Genomic DNA, 19433 nt, shown 5'->3' on the forward strand with positions numbered 1-19433 from the left:
CAAAGGCCAGCAGCGTTTCAGTTTGCATATTGTTTCAGAAAGTATGGATTTGATTGATTTGACATTAAATGTGAACTGAATCGAATTTCTCCTTCACCTCTGGTCACAAGTGTTCCTTTGCTGCTGCTTTTTTGTTAGAGGGCAGGCTGTGGGTGTGTCTGCACATTACAGGTCGCTAAACTCCTAGATGTCTCAGTTGTTTCATATGAAATTTTCCTACCCTGGGGGGGGGGAGGTCTAAAAGAATTTGGCCCTGGCAGCCTGTGTAAATCATTACAAATCTGACCTCACTCCTTCTTCTAACCGGAGACACAAATCTCTTTTGCTAGAGGGCCTCTCTGATTTGGTCTTAAAGCAACAGTACCAATATATTGCAGTTATTATGAGTTAAATCTGGGAGGCCTATTAAATCTGCAGTGCCTCATTTACTCAGTCGCTTGGAGCTCCCCCCCTGCTGCTCACAGCCTTTGAATTTGATTTGCTCAGCATGCACAGTCCCCCCCCCCCCGCTCAAAAGACTTGATCCAAATCTGCCTGTTTAAGTTAAATGTTAAATCTCTATAAAGAAGACCCCAAAGGAACACAGTGCACTAACGTCCTCTTGGTAAGTTTCTTGCAGGGCCCACCAACGAAGAAATCTGTGCATGCTTAGGATTATTTCATTCATTTATTTCATTGCATCTATGAATCAATTCTGTGAAACTTCTTGAACACCACTGTGTTCAACGGTCTTATTTTATGTGGGCATTTGCTTACACAACCCCTCCAAATGAAGACATAGATTTGTGTTGAAATTGCATATGCTTTTTATGTAAAAATCCACATTTGGAAATAATTGCTGTAATTTTTAAAATAGAAATACAACCTGCCATTGTTGGGAAGACTACAACCAGGTGACCTTAATGTCTGCTTCGCCTGCTATCAAGGTTCTTCTTTCTCTGTTCTTGTGACTTGTTTATCTCTTTTTTTAAAAATTTATTTATATTTTTCAATGTTGCATTTTTCAAAACCACATTGTGGGAATAGTGCAGATGGAAGAACCTAGATCTCAGAAAAATCTCCCCCCCCCCTACAGCAGCTAGGATTTTGTTGGCCCAGAAATGGCGAGTGAGCGAGGTTCCAAATAAGAAGGACTGGCAATTAAAAATGACAGAATATGCAGATTTAGTGGGTCTAACAAGAAAACAAGAGGAGAAAGAAGATCAAGTATATAAAGAGGAACAGAATTTTTTTGTGGAGTATTTGGAAAACAACTGTAAACCTGTGTTAGTAGGATTGAGGTGAATTCAACGGCATAACACATAACAAAGGAATAATAAAGGAATAAGGGAGTTAAATGGATATACAAGAATATGCGGGATAGGTGGGGAAATTAATGGAACCAGGGTAGGGGAAGAAGGGAAGTTGGAAATGATTGGTTTATTTTAAAGAAAGATATGAATGGGCGAACCTTTATTTTAATGTGAATGCGGTGATTTGTTTATCTCTTAAAGCCAGTCAACTGTGCAAAACTGGACTTATTTCAAATAGAGCAGGGAAGAAGATTCCTTCCGGCCTGACTTGGACAGGTGGGAGGGACAACCCACCTGTCATTCAGCTGACGTAATGGCATCAGGTGATTGTCCTGCCCACCTGTCCAAGTCCCTTGTGCAGCATTTCTGAGGTGTCCGACAGTCAGCTGGTTGCCAGGCGCTTGGGAAACATAGCAACTTGGACTTTGTCAGCCCTGTGCTCAGCACTTGGGAAACCCCAACCATACAGCTGGCAATGTTGTTTTCTGCAGGGGACCGGCTGTGCAACTCAGTTCCCCATTGCCCCAACCCAGTGAGCTTCCATTTACTTCCCATCAGCTAATAATAATAATAATAATAATAATAATAATAATAATAATAATAATAATAATTTATTTATACCCCACCCATCTGGCTGGGCTTCCTCAGCCACTCTGGGCAGCTTCCAACAAAATATTAAAATACAGTAATCCATCAAACATTAAAAGCTTCCTTAAACAGGGCTGCCTTCAGATGTCTTTTAAAAGTCTGGTAGTAGTTGTTCTCTTTGACATCTGGTGGGAGGGCATTCCACAGGGCGGGTGCCACTACTGAGAAGGCCCTCTGCCTGGTTCCCTGTAACTTGGCTTCTTGCAGTGAGGGAACCGCCAGAAGGCCCTCGGCACTAAACCTCAGTGTCCGGGTAGTGTCACATATGACTTCTGATGTGCGACAGGTGGCCATGGTTTTGTGACAACAGCCTCATGGGCCAAACTGGGACCTCTGCCAGAGGTTTTCCCGCTCCTGCAATATAGGATTGTCCTCTAAAGTAGGGCACATGGGCTGCCTAGCTTTAGTTCCCTACCGAGACTGCAGCCCAAACCCTCATTTATCTGGGAGAAAGCCCCACTTAATTCAATAGGATTTATTTCTGCACAGACGTGGTTAGAACTGTGCTGTGTGTATATTATTGCAACTTCACTGCACCAAACTGGAACTGCCTTTGGATTTCGTCACATGTGAAATCTCACATTTCATTCAGAGGTTCCCGCCTAGACCAAACATGCAAGGAATTTCAAGGGAGGTGAAGATCGGATTAAAAGAAACATTAGGAAGTTTTTGCCACCATAATAGTGGCTAGAAAAGCTGTATCAGTTCAAGGGATCAGAGGCTTGGGCTCTGTTCCTTCCAGCTCCTCCCCTGTTTGCAAAGTTACGGTGCTAATGGGAGAGACATTGCTGCCAGGCTTCTTACGGAACCTATATAATCACTCTTTAAATTAGTGCTCTTCTGTGTTGTGTTTGCTTTTTTTAATGTTAACTTTCCCTGAGCTATAATTCCCACCCCCCCTTTAACAATTGGAGCAGCTGAATTCTAATTACATTACCAACAAAAAGCTCATTAACGCTCTTAATTGGCAGCGCTTCCAAAAAACCCTTTTGCTGAATTTAATATTTTCTAAAAGAGTTCCTATCAGAGTTTAATTTAATCGTCAAAAACAGCTTGGCAGAGGCATTTACATAAAGATGTGTCTGCTGTCTGAAAAGTCTTCTCATGGCAGGAGAATCAGATGGGCTGAAACAAAACAAAATAGCTGTAGCAGCACAGCAAGTCAACTCCCTACCTCTGCAGTTTTAGCTCAGTAGACCGGAGGCAGCCAACATGGGGCCCTGCGGATGCTGTTGGATTCTGGGTCCCATTAACCCCACCCAGCTTGGCCAAAGATCATGGATGATGACAGCTGGAATCCAACAACATCTGGATAGCTACCGTATTAGGAACAGAGGAAGCTCCCTTGTACTGAGTCAGACTAGCTCTATACTGTCTACACCAGTGGTGGCCAAACTCAGCCCTCCAGCAGTTTTGGAACTACAGTTCCCATCATCCCTCACTACTGGTCCTGTTAGCTAGGGATGATGGGAGTTGTAGTCCCAAAACAGCTGGAGGACCAAGTCTGGCCACCACTGGTCTACACTGATAGCGCTCCAGGGTTTCAGGCAGGGTTCTCTCCCAGCCCAACCTGGAGATGCTGGGGATGGATGCTCTGCAACTGAGTCATGGCCCACCTTTGCCCTTGAACAATCCATCGCTTGATTGCTATTTCTCATGGCAATGATTCATTTGTGCTGCCTGGGCTTCCTTTAATTTCATTGGAGAACAATCCTATGGCCTCCAACAGAGTGTCATGACAGCAAGAGAACAGATCTCCATCTGACTTCAAAGGAGCTGGGGGGTGAGCGGGCAACAGCAAACAGTGTGTGTGCTGAGGCTAGATCAGGGGATCCAAAGGCCTCAAACTTCCCAGACACATCCTCAGAAAACAGGAAGGGAAGACATCAGCCGTGGAGCTGGTTGGAGCTGCTTTGGGACTGTAGAGAGGGGAAAGCTGGGGGGTGTCCTCCCCACATGAAAAGGAGAGGACCAGGGAAAGCCTCTCCTCCTTGCAGAGGGGAGGAGTTGTGAGTGGGAGCTGTTTCCCGCGTTGGCAGGGGGCGTTTGGGCCCCTGCCCAGCCATCCCAGTTGCCGTGCCAGGTGGAGGCTTGGGGGCGGGGTTTTGCCGCTCAAACGTGGCTGCGGCAGTGCTTCCCGGCCATTAACCCTTGATAGACTCACCCCTCCCTGAGGGGCTGGAGTCACTCACTGTGGTTAATCCAATGCCTAAGCCAATACCTCTCACATGCTGTAAACAATAAAGTTGTGGCCTTTTTTAGCCCATTAACCTAATATACCATGTCCATTTGTCTTTCTTATCCTCAAGTGGGTGGCGGGTCCTTGAATCACAAACAACACCATCATCTGCCATAAGTGAGCCCAGTAAGGCTTTGGATTTGACAGTCCCTCCCCCTGGCATCATAAGGTGCTGCTAGAGGGCAGTAATGTGTTCCTGCCGGTGCATTTCACAGCGCTTCCCCCAGAGCTATTCACACCAGCACAGATTAATTAGCAGCAGATTCGTTTCTGTTTGTGCATTGAATGGCAGGAATGCTTTTACAGTGTTCGTCTCATTGGCTGGAGATGAATTAGGAACGGCTTAAGGACTCCCATCAATTTGTGTCAAGCTGGTTTGAGAAACAACGCATCCAACAGTAGTATTTCACAACAAAGGACAGGATGCATATGCATTTTGGATAACGCCATGTGAGCATATATTAAAAAACCATGCACCAGGAAGGCAGTGAGTGCACAGGAAACAGAAGTGTGAACACAGTCTAGGCTACCTTTTCCTGTAGGAACAAAGCAAGCTGCCCTAAACCGAGTAAGTCCATTGGTCCAATTGCCAATATTGACTGGCCGCAGCTCCCCAGGATTTGAGGCAGACCCAGTGGCGTAGCGTGGGTTGTCAGCACCCGGGGCAAGGCAAGTAATTTGCGCCCCCTAACCCGTGGATTTGCGCCCCCTAACCCGTGGATTTGCCCTAACCCCAGATGTTGCGCCCGGTGCGGCCGGCCCCCCCTGCACCCCCCACGCTACGCCACTGGGCAGACCATATTTCACCTGGAGCTCCTAGAGATTGAATTTGAGATGCTCTATCACAGAGCTATGTCCCTTTCAGAAATACTCCCTTACCATAGGGACCGAGGGGGCATCAGCCCCTCCAATAAAATATATGATGGGGCTGCACCCCCAAAGTTGATGGGCATTGCCATTCAAATAGTATGCGTGCACTGCATCATGTGATCGATTGTGTAGGCTTGCGTGCCCCAATATTTTATTCAAGTTGGCACCCTGTCCCCTACTCCACGATGGATCCATGTATCTGACCCCTGAGAACTGAAGGAGGAAAAGAAGCAAAATGTGCAGCCTTCAAAACACTTGTTTTTATTTTTATTTTATTGTTCATTTGTTTCCTAACAAACATGTGTACCTGGACGCAAACTGTAATATTATTTGCTAATGCTCATGTGTCCACAAGAGACTGTCCACACCAAGCCTTCTTTAATTCTCACTTTCTTATCCTGCTTCCAGAATATGCTTAATCTGTGCAGCTCGTGTTGCTTTCTAGCAAAGCACGCGTCGTTCTCCTTGCTGTACAGGCCCACGGAGAGGAGGGACTCTCCTTAAGCCAGGGAAAAACACTGCTTGAGGAAATGGGTCATGTGGGTGTAGAGGTGCTTAAGAGAAAGGCCTGGAATCCCATGGTCCTGGTCAGCATACCACTGAAGAGGAAGAGAAACACATATTGTAACCCCATAATTAATTACAGTACCAGGATCTAAAGCACCAGTGGAAACTAGTTCTGTGAACAGCAACCCTCCCCTCCCTGCTGCCCCCAAATGCTACATGGCAAATCACACTTTTGAAAAGAGTTTCAAAGGCAGTCTCAACCTGTGATGAGGCACAGGGAAGGTCTGCTGTTTCAGGAACCAAAGACGTAAACCTAGCTCTCCTCCCCAGGGGCACAATAAATAACTGTGATTTTCCTCTTCCCATTTGCTTAAACTTACATATAAGGAAATGGTCAGGGCTGCAGTTCCAAAGATCCATCAGGGATCCAACTGTCTCCCAGCTTTTACAGCTAACTAAGCATTACCTATATAACCTGTTTTCAGTTACACATCTTTATTCTTGGAGCACAAAAGTAATATTGAATAGTGCACCTCTGAACATGTACAGAGTGAGCAGAACCACTCGTATCTATTAGAGATTAGGGAAAGGTGACTTTCAGATATTTCATGGTGCTTCAGAAGAAGCAGTTCATTCTCTCTCTCTTTGGTTGTTGTTTTTTTTAAACAACATTTTAACGTGAAAAACAATTAAAAGGATTTCAGAGTTCTGCCTATTTAATGTTTTCAATACATATTTTTTTTTTAAATGTCCGAGATCCTTTAACTGGAAACTCAGTTTGGAAGTTCCTGCAAAGCATGTGCTCTCCTGCTGAACTACATCCAGTCTCTGATAAACCTAATCTTGGAATCAAACAGTGCAACATTATAATTAAATTGTTTGATAATATCTACCATTGCCTGGAAATCCACTTGTGCATTGACTAAGGCTTTGGAGATCTGTGCTGAGTTCTGAAAATGTACATTATCTGAAACGAGAAAGGGGGGGGGAAAGGAAAACGACTGGTTAAAAAAAAACCCCAAACACACCTGGTAAAATACCAGAAAGCACACAATTGTGCTGCATTAGACATGCCATGAGTTATTAAACTCTACAGCAGACATAGAATCATGATCAACAATGAGTCAGCTTTGTTTGATGTGCTGGAAAGAAAAACATAAAATGTCTTGCGAGTACTGACCCTAATCGTGGGCACAGAAGAAAGCTTAGCGTTTCCTAACCAAAGTGATTTCTCGGTATCTGTACTAGCTTTTCATAAACCTCACCATCTGCTGTTCCATGGATGAGAAGGTACTCCACATCACGGAAGTTCTCTGCTTTTGCCATCACTGTCGAATTCTACAAAGTGGAGGGCGGGGAGAGACAGAAATGAACAACTCAGTGGTTGCCAAACATAACACCCTTTTATGATGTGGCGACCATCAGCAGGAAGAACGGCTTGGCCCCACAGATTCCCTACTAGGCCGGTGACTTCTGAGCTTTCTTCCCCATGGAAAGCTTGAACATTGCTGAGGGTCTTGGTGGCTCACTTAATGATTCTTCTACCTGATGTAGCAATTGTGATGTTCTGCTAGACATGCTGCTTTTTTCTCTTTTCTCTTTTGCCTTTTTAATTTCCCAGAGATTGCATTTTGGTGTGTTACAATTTGAAGGTAAAGAAGAAGAAAAATAATAATAATAATAATAGAAAAGGAATTTAAAGAAAGTGGCTGGATCTAGACACATTAAAAAAAAAACATTTCAGGAAAACGTGTTGTCAACCTCATAATGGGAAATCACATTAGTGAAAGATGGAACTTTACAGTGGCACCTGGTGTCACAATGTTATAACACATTTAAAATGCTTTTCCTTTACTAATGTAGCTGAGTCCAGTGAAGAGAGAGAGGGGGGGAAATTAAGAAGCTAAGAGGCCTACTTCTAATTAGTAGGTCCAGACTCTGACCTTGAGTAGACAACAGTGCACAAAGTAACAAACCATTCTCATCAAACAATTTTCAACCCCTTTCCCTCCTTTCTCTTCTGCTACCAACTTCTCTGAATCTACACTCAAGTATCATAGAAGCAGTGGATGGTAGAAGTGGCACACATACCACTAAGCCAAGGAAAGAAAGGCAGGGAAGGAAGTTGAGGTTAACTGGTAAAAGGAGAAGAAGAAAGAGAGGGAAATGTTTCGTTGTTCTTACTCTGTAGTGCTCCAGATTGTCTTCTTTGGTTGGGAGGCCCATAAAGCGCTCCGTGTAGATGGATGCTGCAAGATATAATGACATGTTGATGACAGTATACACACACCAAAGTCCATATGCAAGAATGTCAATGGCTAGTAGCCATTAGAGAGAGAAGATGGCCTGCCTCCATGGATGGAAGCTGTGCTCCTCTGAATACCAGCTGCTGGAAACCACAGAAGGGAAGAGTGTTGTTCAGCTTGCAGGCTTCCCATAGGCCTCTGGTCAGCCACTGTGAGAACAGGTTTCTGGACTAGATGGGCCATTGGCAAGATCCAGCAGGCTCATCTGATGTTCTTCTTGAATAGCAAATGTCAGCAAGGTTTACTCCTTGCATTCAGATGTTCAAAGACATTGCTCTTAATTTCCCACAAAGAATGTTAAAACCTGACGCTTGCCCTGCTGTAACTCGTGAACCACTGGACACAGGTCACCAGACATACATTAGTGGCCAAAACATGGAAAGCTTTTGGAAAATCTGTATTTCTGAGCTTTGGTGGCTCATAACATCAGTCTTTTTGGGAATAATACCATAAAGTCATATATCATTAGAAAGACAATCCAATGCAGAATATAATGCAACAAAGTTTGTTGAATCACCTTTATAGTATCAAAGGCTATAGCAAAATAAAAGAAGGCATACACCCCAAAAACCAAAGATAAAGGGTATTTCATAACATCTCACCATTTAGAGTACCATTAATCACACAAATTCTCCGCACGCCTTTTGCTGTCAATCAGTCCCAGACTAGATGGCAGCTGCATTGCATTTAGGCAGCAAACCTTCTCCATTTCTTCTTCTTATGCACCTTATTCCATCACTACCAAATATGGATATGCTGTCTTCAGAATAAAAATAGTTCAACATAGTTTGTTGCACTATATTCTGTATGAAAGTACAGTGGTACCTCTGGTTGCAAATCGGATCCATTCTGGAGGCCTGTTTGCAACATGAGCAGAACGTAACCCGCGTCTGCACGGGTTGTGATTCGCTGCTTCTGTGCATGCATGTGACGTCATTTTGCATGTCTGCACATGCACAAGTGGCGAAACCCGGAAGTAACCCTTTCTTGTACTTCTGGGTCACCACGGGACGCAACCTGAAAACGCTCAACCTGAAGCAAACGTAACATGAGGTATGACTGTATCTTTCTAATGATATTAATTTTATTCTTAAAAACACTGTTATGAGCCATCAAACCTTAGAAATACAGTACAACTTTTCCTAAAAGTTTCCACAGTTTTGTTACTAGTGTATAAAATGGCCCGCAATTCATGTACAGTAGCCTTCTGAGGACTCAATAATGAGCTGTCTGGGGCTGCAAAAATGCAGGGCAAAGCACAATACATGACTCCCAGCATAGTTGCATGTTGTGCAGTCCTGGTCCACATTAAAAGCATGATTCAGCCGAAGTTTACATTCTGAAAATCCCACTGATCTCACTGGGAAAGGAATTGAGCAGATGTGCTTATCTCTCCCTTTAGCATCGCAAGAACTTAACAGTGCTTAACTTTGGCGGCACCAGGCCCTAAGGAATTTGCAGAGGGAGTGTTTTTTGCTTTACTTCTGGGAATAGCTGCCTTGCAATATGGGGAAAGAATCAGCAGTAGTTGGGGCCAGTCATGGGAGGGGACTGGTGGAGCCGTAGTCATAAATGTTAGGCTGGCGGTATCTTAAGGCTATGAACATCCACCAAAACAAACTCTTTTTTTTCCTTGTAAAAGGGCCACAGACAACCACGTAATTCAGTCTGTGAAAATATTTCTTTGCAAAGGGAAGGAAAATTTATTAAGCTAACTGCTTCTTAAACCTTGTCTCGTATTCAGAACTCAGGAAGGCTATGGTGAGTGATTTTAATACAATCCTCCACAAAATGCATAAATTGCAAGATGGTTTCTTTATGCCAAAGAAACTTTTATTTATAAATTCAGTCTTGCTACACGTGGAAATGGGTTCCTATGTGTGGATCACTGCACATCTAAGATGCTGCTGGAGAGGGGGGAAACTTTTGAATCTGGTCCCAAGAATTACACACTTGGCTGTGAGTGAAGGGTGGTCTCTGCTGTACTTTGAAAGAGCCTCCTTGCACCCACTTTCCCCTACTTTCCATCCTTTTAGAGTGCAATCCTAACCAGGTCTACTCAGAAGAAGCTAGCCTTGTTGAATTTGGCGGGGCTTACTTCCCCCTCAGGTAAGTGGGGTTTGGGTTGCAGTCTTAGGAAAACATGGACCCTTGCTATCACTCAGCAGAGAGTGAGGATGGCACACAATTTTTGTAACAATATTATTCCAAATGAAACACATTCCTTAACTGCCAACTCAGTTTCTCATATTTCCCCAATATTCACTGCTGTAATAACCAGGAACTGTGCAAACCGGCCTTGGGGATTGGTGTGTGTGTGTGTGTGTGTGTGTGTGTGTGTGTGTGTGTGTGTGTGTGTAACCCCAAAAGGCAACCTTAGCCAAAGAGAACCATGCTTGGTGTGTGTGTCTGTGTATTTTGAAGAATTTGTTCCTAGTGAGGCCAGCGGTTCTTGTAAATTTCGCAAGCGGCAGAGCACCTCACAGTGACATCATTGCTAAAACAATTCATTGTCTATGCCCTGCTTTCAAGGTGTGATGTTGACAAGTTGTTTCCATACCATAATACTCCCAGCTGGAGACAGGAGCCACTGCCATCCCGCACTGAAACACTCCAGTGCCAGACCCAAGTGCCAGCGAGGCAACGTAGCCACCGTAAGACTAGGAAGAAACGGGATGGAAGTTAGTAACCTTGAAATGAAGTATTAGCTCTCTAAGAATCCAAGTGGTAAAGCACAAAAGCCAAAGGGAATATTTGCTTTGGCAGCTGAGGCAGCAACATAAGCCAAGGATTCTCCAGCATAAGTCTGAGTAATTCTCTACCAGGCACAGGGGCAAGCAAATGGGTTGCGCAGTTTCTTTCCATTTATGCAGTAGCTTTCCTTGTGAGTTTGATTCCTAGGGATATAGTCCTTTGTGACCAGATGTTCTGCTATGCTGCTAATCTCAAGAGCAGTGGGAGGGAAAGCAGCAGTAAGGAAAAGAGTCTGCAAGGCAGGTGGCATTAAGCAATCCTCATTTCCTCAAGTGGTGCCATCCCCACAGCAGCTCTAGAGCATTTAGTTTTCTTTGGATGGGACACCACTAGAGTAATTCAATGAAGTAACTTTCTGCTGTATCTATGTACCAGGGCAAGCCCATGATGAAGACAGATGAGGCGGCCTTCTCAGGTGGCAGGATCTCCAGAGGCAGAAGATCACAACGTAGATACAATTCCAAGCACAATTCAAAGTCTTGGTGCTAACCTTTAAAGCCCTAAGTGGCCTCGACCCTGTATACCTGAAGAAGCATCTCCACCCCTATCAATCAGCCCTGACACTGAGATCCACCTCCGAAGGTCTTCTGGCAGTTCCCTCACTGCAAGAAGTGAAGCTACAGGGAACCAGGCAGAGGGTCTTCTTGGTAGTGACACCCTCCTTGTGGATAAATAACTATACAACTTTTAGAAGACATCTGAAGGCAGCCCTGTTTAAGGAAGTTTTTAATGTTTTATGTCTTAGCATGCTTTTATATGTGCTGGAAGCAGCCCAGAGTGGTTGGGGCAACCCAGCCAGATGGGTGGGCTATAAATAATAAAATTATTATTATTATTTATTATTAGATCTTTATTCAGGCGTGGCCATCCTAGGAAGCCTGGTGACACGACCACTTCAGGTGGCACGGTCTACCGGGGCAGTCAATGCTGATGTTAATCTCCCTTCCCTCCTTGTTCCTGATGTGTCGCATTTCACATTTCTGGAATGGTCCCCAACCCTCTGGATAGACAGGGTGGTGATACTGGGCCCCAGTGCTATTTCTCTAGACAAAGTGGTGCTGTAACTCACCATAAGAGAACTCCCTTGTTCTCTTACAATGGCAATGGTGCCCACCTGAGAGGTGCTGGAACTCAATTCTGGTGGGTTCTGGCTGGAAAAAAGCCCTGCCGGGCCTCAAGAGTAATTTAGTACTGGGGATGTGAAATTGTCCCCCTGATGAAGATGCTCAGGAAGACCTTGAGACGCAGAATGGAATCAAGGAAGCACCCAAAAGAGGAAATGTTGTAGTAATGGGTGACTTCAACTACACTCACACTACACTACACTGGCTAGATACCTTTTCAAGTCACTGTGAAGCGGTAAAACTGGGTGGCCATAAAATGTAGTATCTACAAATAAACATTTTTTGGAATAAGATTCATGGTGCACAGTGGGACTTGCTAACTTCTAAGTAAACATTCACAGGATTATCCCGCAACGTTGCAATCCTATGCAAAGTCACTTGGAAGCAAGCCCTACTGAACTTACTCCTGAGTAAACATGCACAGGAATGGGATGGACAAGCGGGAGCTACAAGGGAGCAGCCCACTGACAACATTCCGCATGGATCTTCATCAAGTGCCTTCTCAAAGGAAATAAATCACAGAGCTACTGACAGAACTCTGGTGTGTGGCAGCTAAATTAAGACTTGGAGCATCAGAGTGCAGTGCCTTCGTGCCCTGTATTCAAGACACATCATGAAGCAGGCTCTGATCGTCCCACACAGTTACATAATCCCTTGCTTCTTGATCACACCCACAATGCTGAAATGCTTAGCTGCCTGCCATCTAGGGTGGAATGGTGGCTGTCACCCACCTCTGCTGCCTCCTGGCAAAATATCCAAATAACTGGGGACTAGTGGGTGAGGATGAGTTCACAGCTGGACCAATTGACTCAGAGAGACAGAGGGCTTAGCATCTGGAAAGAGCAAGAAGGGAACCGTGGAGGCCAGTAAGAATTACTATTTTTATTTTTGCAGGGCACAAGGGACTGAAGGGGGAAATCTGTAAGCATCACTTCTCCCTTCCATCCTTCAGCTGATGGGTAAAAGGTAAAAAAGGTAATGGACCCCTGGACGGTTGACTATGGGGTTGCAGCGTTCATCTCACTTTCAGGCTGAGGGAGCCGGCATTTGTTCACAGACAGCTTTCCGGGTCATGCGGCCAGTATGACTAAACCGCTTCTGGCACAACGGAACACCGTGAGCCAGGACGCACAGAAACACCATTTACCTTCCCGCCGCAGAGGTACCTATTTATCTACTTGCACTGGTGTGCTTTCGAACTGCTAGGTTGGCAGGAACTGGGACAGAGCAACGGGAGCCCACCCCGTCATGGGGATTCGAACCTCTGACCTTGTGATTGGCAAGCCCAAGAGGCTCAGTGGTTTAGACCACCGCGCCACCAGCTGATGGGAATATCCCCTGAGAAGAACTTGCCTTAGAGGATGTTCCATGGTTTTTGAAGTGCCCAAAGATAATCAACGTGCTCTAAAGAATTAAAACTTAAAAGACAATTCCTTCCCATGGGCTGAAAAACTAAAATGCCAAGAAACGAGAGAGAGCAAAATGGAGGGGAGATGGGCAGACAGAGAAGCTTTGACACACAAATGGCAATGTCAGTCATAAAAGACAAATTATTTTGTGAATTTTCCTGGGGAAAAGAAGGGTGTTCTTCCTATGTTATTTATGCTACTTGCCCTTGGATGTTCTCGGGACTGGGTGAGCTTAGCAAACTCAGCATGTACACCTACCCACTATTTCCCACCCACTATTTCCCAGATACTAAGCCCAACTTCAGAATACCTTATCCATAGCATCATTCAATCACACCCTGCTAGAAGAGGACGCCTATAGCTATGTCAACGTTGGCCATCAGCCCAATAAATGAAATAAATTAAAGTTTGTTAATATAAGCACTCGGCATCAAAACAATAAAATAAAATAGTTTGACCTCTAATACCAGCAAGTTTACTCTGTCCTGTATTGTGCTTCTGGGCAAGCTGCTCTTATGGGAATCCAGGCCAAGGAAGGAAAACAAGATAAACAAGCAGTGACAGACCTAAGATAATTTTTCCTGGCAAAAGAGCAAAGCTGAAGAGAGTGAGACCGTAACACTTCTTGAGAGATAATCAGAGACTAAGTAACGTTAACAAAATGGAAATCATCGGACACTCGAAATTAATTGTTGGCTAGCAACTGACTTAAGTCTGCAGGCTCTGTATTGGATCCTGATGGGGAACTGTTCATCCTAGGTTTAACAAACTGCCATTAAATCATGATAGGCTCATCCAGACTTGTGCTTGTTCCATCACTTTCCCCCTGGAAAACCCAATCTTCACTGCTGAATCAGAGCAAGTGACAATCGGGTTCTCTGCAGATTGACGTTTGATCCGATTCAGAGCTAAAGAGTAGGTTTTCCCAGGGAAAGTGGCAGGGGAAACAGAAAACCACTCGGACCTATTCTGTTTTGGGTTTCCCTTCAACCCCCTGGAACAAATGTGCAGGGGGAGAGGGAGAGAGAGATGAAGCTCCATTGCTCAAGCAGCCGAAGTCCTTGTGCTTAAGAGACGATATGTTTAGATGCACGAAGCACAATTAGATTACAGTTTGCCCAGGTTTGGCCATCATGATGTCTAAAATGGAAGCAAAAAGCTTTCAAAGCTGTCAGCCACACCAGAGGAGGAAGGGAAAGCATGTGATCACAAACCTCATCTATGCTCATTCTCATAATGCTAAGCTATGGTTCAGCCTTATCTCAGAATCTCATAAAGAATCAAGCCCAGAGGAAGGAGAGTGTTGACGCAGCTGGGGTGGTGATTAAATCTAGAATATATTACAGACATGCAACTGTCTAGATGTCCCATGGAGAAGGATGAACAAAGGGGGGCCCATGCATAAGAAACCTCCATGTGCTTCACCAAGGCATTTACAAAAGGAGCTGTAAGCAGAACAAGGTTAAACAAGCTTTTTTTTAAAAAAGTATACATACCCATCCCCATATGGCTATCCTTTTTTCGTCAATAAATCCCATGTCTATAAACTTTCTGTTCAAAAGGGGAAAAAAATGTTTCGTTAGTTCAAAAAACAAAGGTGATAAAATAGCTTTTGTTTTTGAATATTTTGGGGTTCCATTAAGATTTGTTGTTGTTGTTGCGCAGCAGAAGATTATGGTTATTGCTCTAATGAGTTCATACGCTCTATGATTTAAACTGGGGTTTGAAACTAGCAGTGCTGCACACAATGGGACACTTTGGATAGTAACATGAAACAATAGTTTAGGGCATTATGGGGAGGCTCAGTACTCTTCCCTGTCTTCTTCTGCTGTGCTACAGGAGGAGGAGATTGAAAGCTTCTGGTTTTAATTTAAACTAACCAGAATTCCCCCGTTGCATCTTGAATTCATACAAGCCAGGATCAAACTGTGGCTCGCTATGTTTGGATGTGATGAGGAACCCTGGTTATCTTAGAACTGATCTACCCCTCTTGTCGCATACGCTTGCAAGAATCTTATGCTATAAAATACTTGGTGTACTCAATTTCAAATACTGACTCAGTTTTCATGAAGAGCAAGGTACTGTGATGATGGTAATTTAACATGCAAATTATCAAAACATATCCAAAGCCTGGTTCAAAATCAATCAAGCCTTCTACCATTAATAATTTGAATCAGTAGTTATGACCTATAAAGCTCTAAATAGCTTGATATTTCAACATGAGTTTGTGGTTATTATTGTTTTTTAAAGTCTTCATGAAAAGTCCTCTCTTTCTGCCACTCACTTTCCTCTCTTTTTGTCACCTCTCTTTTCACCTCCTAGCCACACACATGAAATTAAGAGAAAGACTCCATGTTGCCCACCCTTGTAATAAACAGACCCCAAATATCCACCCATCTTAGGACATGCTCAAAACCCTTTTGCTCTGGTATTTTCCAGTGCAGGACAGTGGCTACCGTGAGGAGAATCCCAAGTTGAAAACCTGACCTATCTATTATGAATGGCTTTAGGCAACTTAGTCTCTCCCAGCAAACCTACACGGCTGATTTGCACAAGACTAAAACTTTTCCTCTGAGTAACTTAGTAATGAACAAGGGGGAAGCATTGTGCATATTTGTAGCTCTCTAGCTAAAACAATGAGGAACATAAATGCAGGCTGAAAGGTACTTAAAGAGAGCTCAGACAGGGAAGATAGCTGGCAACTTAAAGCAAATTACAGTATTTTGCATTACAGCTTCAGGAGAACCAATAAACTATATTTTGGAGAGTTTTGCTGGCTAAATTACTTGGGATTATTTACATCAAATAATCTAAGGGGATTTTCTTCAGCTGCCAACCACAAGAATGTCTCCATTTCTAAATTGGTTTTGACAAAACAACAAAAACAATACAGAGAACTAGTCAACAACTCTACAATACATTTATTCCAGATTCCACCTCAGAGGGTAATTCTGTATTGTCAGTCTACTTTTGGCTACAATACGAGCTTATTCCACATGTGCTTTTATGTATCAACATTGCAACATATTGTATTGTTATTTTCATCAATAGCCTTTGCTATTGCTTTTGAGTCCTAGTGATTTCATCTGTAGTTTTTGAGCTTGAAGAGAACCAAAATGACCGCAGATTGCATTCCTAAGAGCACGGTGCAGTGCGCTATATCTAAATGGAGTTGTGGGGAGGTGCCAAAGGGGGCTGATTTGACACGTTCTCTTAAAGCAGCAGCCAGTTCCATGAAAAATGTAAAAAAAATAAAATAAATAGCTAAATACATGCTTTGAGAGGGCAAGTGGTTAAAGAAGAAGAGAAAATGACAGAACGGCAGAAACAAGTAGGTCAAGCAGCTGTTTATTATTCCCAAGTCTGCGGCTTGCTGTTTTAAATTATTATTACAAAATAAAAACTTGAGGAAGCCAAATTTCAAAGAAAAACAAACAAGGCCATTTTCGCACCAGGAACCTCATCAACCTCCCTGAGGAGGGGCTCCCACAGAGCAAGTGGGCAATTCAGACCGGGTGGAGAGACTCAGCAAATTTCTCTCACCACAGCGTTCTCCGTTGGAGTTCTTGGCCTTTGCAGTTGCAGATTTGGAGCTGAAAAGCTGCCACCATCCTAGTGCAAAGCACACTGAATGCACACTGGGCCCCAACAACCAAAGTCAATTGAATGCATGGTTTCAGATATATTTTTCCTTTTATTTTTATTTTGCAGCAAGTTGAGCCATTTCCACACACACACACAAACTTTTTACAGCAGGCTGCCAACAGATGTGGGCACTCTGATTTTTCTTTTTTGGGGGAGAAAATGTTTCCAGTCTCTCTTGCATTTTTAATGTTGCACACCATTATGATATCTGTTAATGTTTAGTTGTCTATAAATTTCCCGAATTAAATGAATGAACGAACAAACAGAAGAGCAGCTTGGTTTTATTTTAACCTAGTTGGATGGGCACCCACCACATCCTCCGTTGTCTCTGAACACTTTAGAGCAATTAAAGCCAATTCATAAGTTTTATGGTTACTATAAAACAAGGCGTTCTTGCGCTGTGCAATAGAAAAAGCAAGTAAGTGATGGCTGTGGGGCTCAAAATAATGTAACGTCTCATCTGTGTCAATCTTTGTTGCTGGTTGTTTTTTTAAAGTGAGGTTAGAGCAACATGATTCTTGATACGAAGAGGAAATGGAAGAGTCAATAAGCAGAAAGAGGACAGGAGAGATAAAACCTGTTTAGATAGGCATGTTATCAGGTATATAGATCACAGGTGTTGGAGACCAGAGTTCATGGGTTCTATCTATTTCCAACTCTGCCATTCAGAAGCAACCCTACATCATTTCCAAAGCCCTTTTACCAACGGATTGTAAAAAGTAAAATAAAATAAAAAAATTCAAAGAGGTTCACCAATAAAATAAGACATAACATTAAATGGTTAATAAAAGACAGTTAAAACATTCAAAAACTGATAAACAATTAAGATCAACAATAAGCTAAAACAGATGCAATTACTACACATCTAGGTGGGCAACGAAAAGAGCAGAATAAAGGTGCCTACCTGATATCAACAGGCAGGGAGTTCCAAGGTGTAAAAGACTGATTTGTTTCAACTGCAGAATTAGTAATACGTGGCACCCTGTAGCAGGGCCACTTCCGCAGACTGAAGTGGTCGAATGGCGTAAGGTAATATTGCAAGTAAACTTGTCCCAAACCATTAAGGGCTTTATATACCAATGGTAAAACCTTGAACTTGGCCCAGTAACAAATCGGCAAACTGAAAATCTCTGAGTTGAGCTGTTATTTGCTAATAGGGTCTCACTCCTGTCAGCATCAGTGCTGCAGCATTCTGCCCTAACTGCTGTTTCTGGGTCAAGTGCAACGGAAGCCCCACATACAGTGCATTGCAGGAAATAATTGAAGTCACCAATGCCTGAACTACATTGGTCAAGCTCTCCCAATCCAGGAATGACTACTGTAACAGTCACAGCTGCTTCTAGGCTTCAGTGGGAAAGCTGGGTCCAGAAGCAACCTCTTTCATCAAGGAATGCTCATTTTGCCAAAATGGTATTATGTGCTCGGTGATAACGGATGATGAGTGTGGGAACAAGCAAAACACATTGCTGCATCCGCAAACAAGTGACCAAGTACCTCGTGCATGAAAAGAACACCCTGATGTTTGTTAGTATATATAAATTTGAGGTGCTCTTTGTAACGTTCCCAAAAGAAAATGAAATTTGAACTAGCATGATAATTAAGAAAATTCAGACAAATTTATGGAGAATAGAGCTACTTATTCCTGGAGAAACTATTACTTTCAACTCCTATGCGCTACCTCCACTGTTGTACACCAGTGAACATCAGTTGCTAGGAAGCGCAGGTGGGGAGAATGTTGTTGCTCTCAGATTCTGCCTGTGGGCTTCCCATGGGTATCTAGTTGGCCATTGCGAGAATAGGATGCTGGTCTGTATGCAGCTAATATTTAAGATGCCACATTTGTCTAGCAACGAGAGCTATATCGGCACTATACAGAAGCCACACAGTCCTTTCTCGTAGACTCTTGGGACCTAGCGGCTTTCAATGTAGGTTTGCAGAACTGCACTCTTTCCCTTACCTTACAGCTGAGATCTGATCGTCAACTTCATAAACCCCAAGTTTCCGATAGACCGCGTATAACATTTCATCTCCTTGGAAGGCCGTCCCCCTTCCATCCACGAAAGCCACCACAATCTCTTCTTTGCTCGCAAGGTAGGTCGTCCAGCTAACCCCAAACGTATGTTTCACGCTTTGACTGCAAGGTCCTCCGTACCTGCAGCGAAAATTCACAGAATCTCAAATTCAGCACAATGGACTACAAAACACTCCCTTTTTATTAAAGAAAAAAGCAAAAGGAAATGGTGGCCAAAAGAAATAAATCTTTAACAAATACAGAGCCTAGGCAAAATGGTATTGCTCAGGTTCACACCTGAGAGGGCTTGGGCACGTTGCCTTCCTTTTTGTTTCTATATTGTGGTACATAATATATTGTTACTAGGTAAGGTGTTTTGTCACATTGCATTGCCTAACACAGGGCTGGGGGACCCGGGGCGCTCCAGATTACTCCAGCTCCCATCAGCTCCAGTCACATTCCCTTGTGGGAACCTGCTAGGGGGTGCATGACAGAGGGTGTGGGCAGGGGAGGAAAGTGAGTATTCAGGAGGCTATAGTCAAGGGATGGAAAACAACTGAGGTTCCCACCCTCCCATTCTCTATCCAGGCAGACAACTGGCATGATCACACTTCAGAAACACCTTCCA

General features: G+C 43.6%; 1 protein-coding gene and 1 long non-coding RNA gene across 7 annotated transcripts in view; one reads left to right on the forward strand and one right to left on the reverse strand.

The window, feature by feature from the left end:
* Window positions 1-5304: 5304 nt before the first annotated feature.
* LOC308597675 (prolyl endopeptidase FAP-like) overlaps window positions 5305-19433 on the reverse strand; it is a 54142-nt gene continuing 40013 nt past the window's right edge. For all 6 annotated transcript variants that reach the window (XM_081213629.1, XM_081213631.1, XM_081213630.1 and 3 more), the window contains 7 exons: window positions 18752-18946; window positions 14646-14700; window positions 10423-10522; window positions 7741-7805; window positions 6822-6894; window positions 6450-6523; window positions 5305-5648 (listed from right to left, as the gene is read on the reverse strand). In XM_081213629.1, the coding sequence (XP_081069755.1) occupies window positions 5550-5648; window positions 6450-6523; window positions 6822-6894; window positions 7741-7805; window positions 10423-10522; window positions 14646-14700; window positions 18752-18946 (661 nt within the window). In that variant the 3' untranslated portion in view covers window positions 5305-5549. The remainder of the gene's footprint in view (window positions 5649-6449; window positions 6524-6821; window positions 6895-7740; window positions 7806-10422; window positions 10523-14645; window positions 14701-18751; window positions 18947-19433) is intronic.
* Window positions 5583-19433, forward strand: part of LOC308582341 — a 117713-nt gene continuing 103862 nt past the window's right edge. Inside the window, exon 1 of the long non-coding RNA XR_014005631.1 lies at window positions 5583-5715. This is a non-coding gene — a long non-coding RNA (uncharacterized lncRNA). The remainder of the gene's footprint in view (window positions 5716-19433) is intronic.

The sequence above is a fragment of the Podarcis bocagei genome, assembly GCF_964188305.1.
Source record: "Podarcis bocagei genome assembly, chromosome: 1".
In the NCBI taxonomy this organism is placed as follows: Eukaryota; Metazoa; Chordata; class Lepidosauria; order Squamata; family Lacertidae; genus Podarcis; species Podarcis bocagei.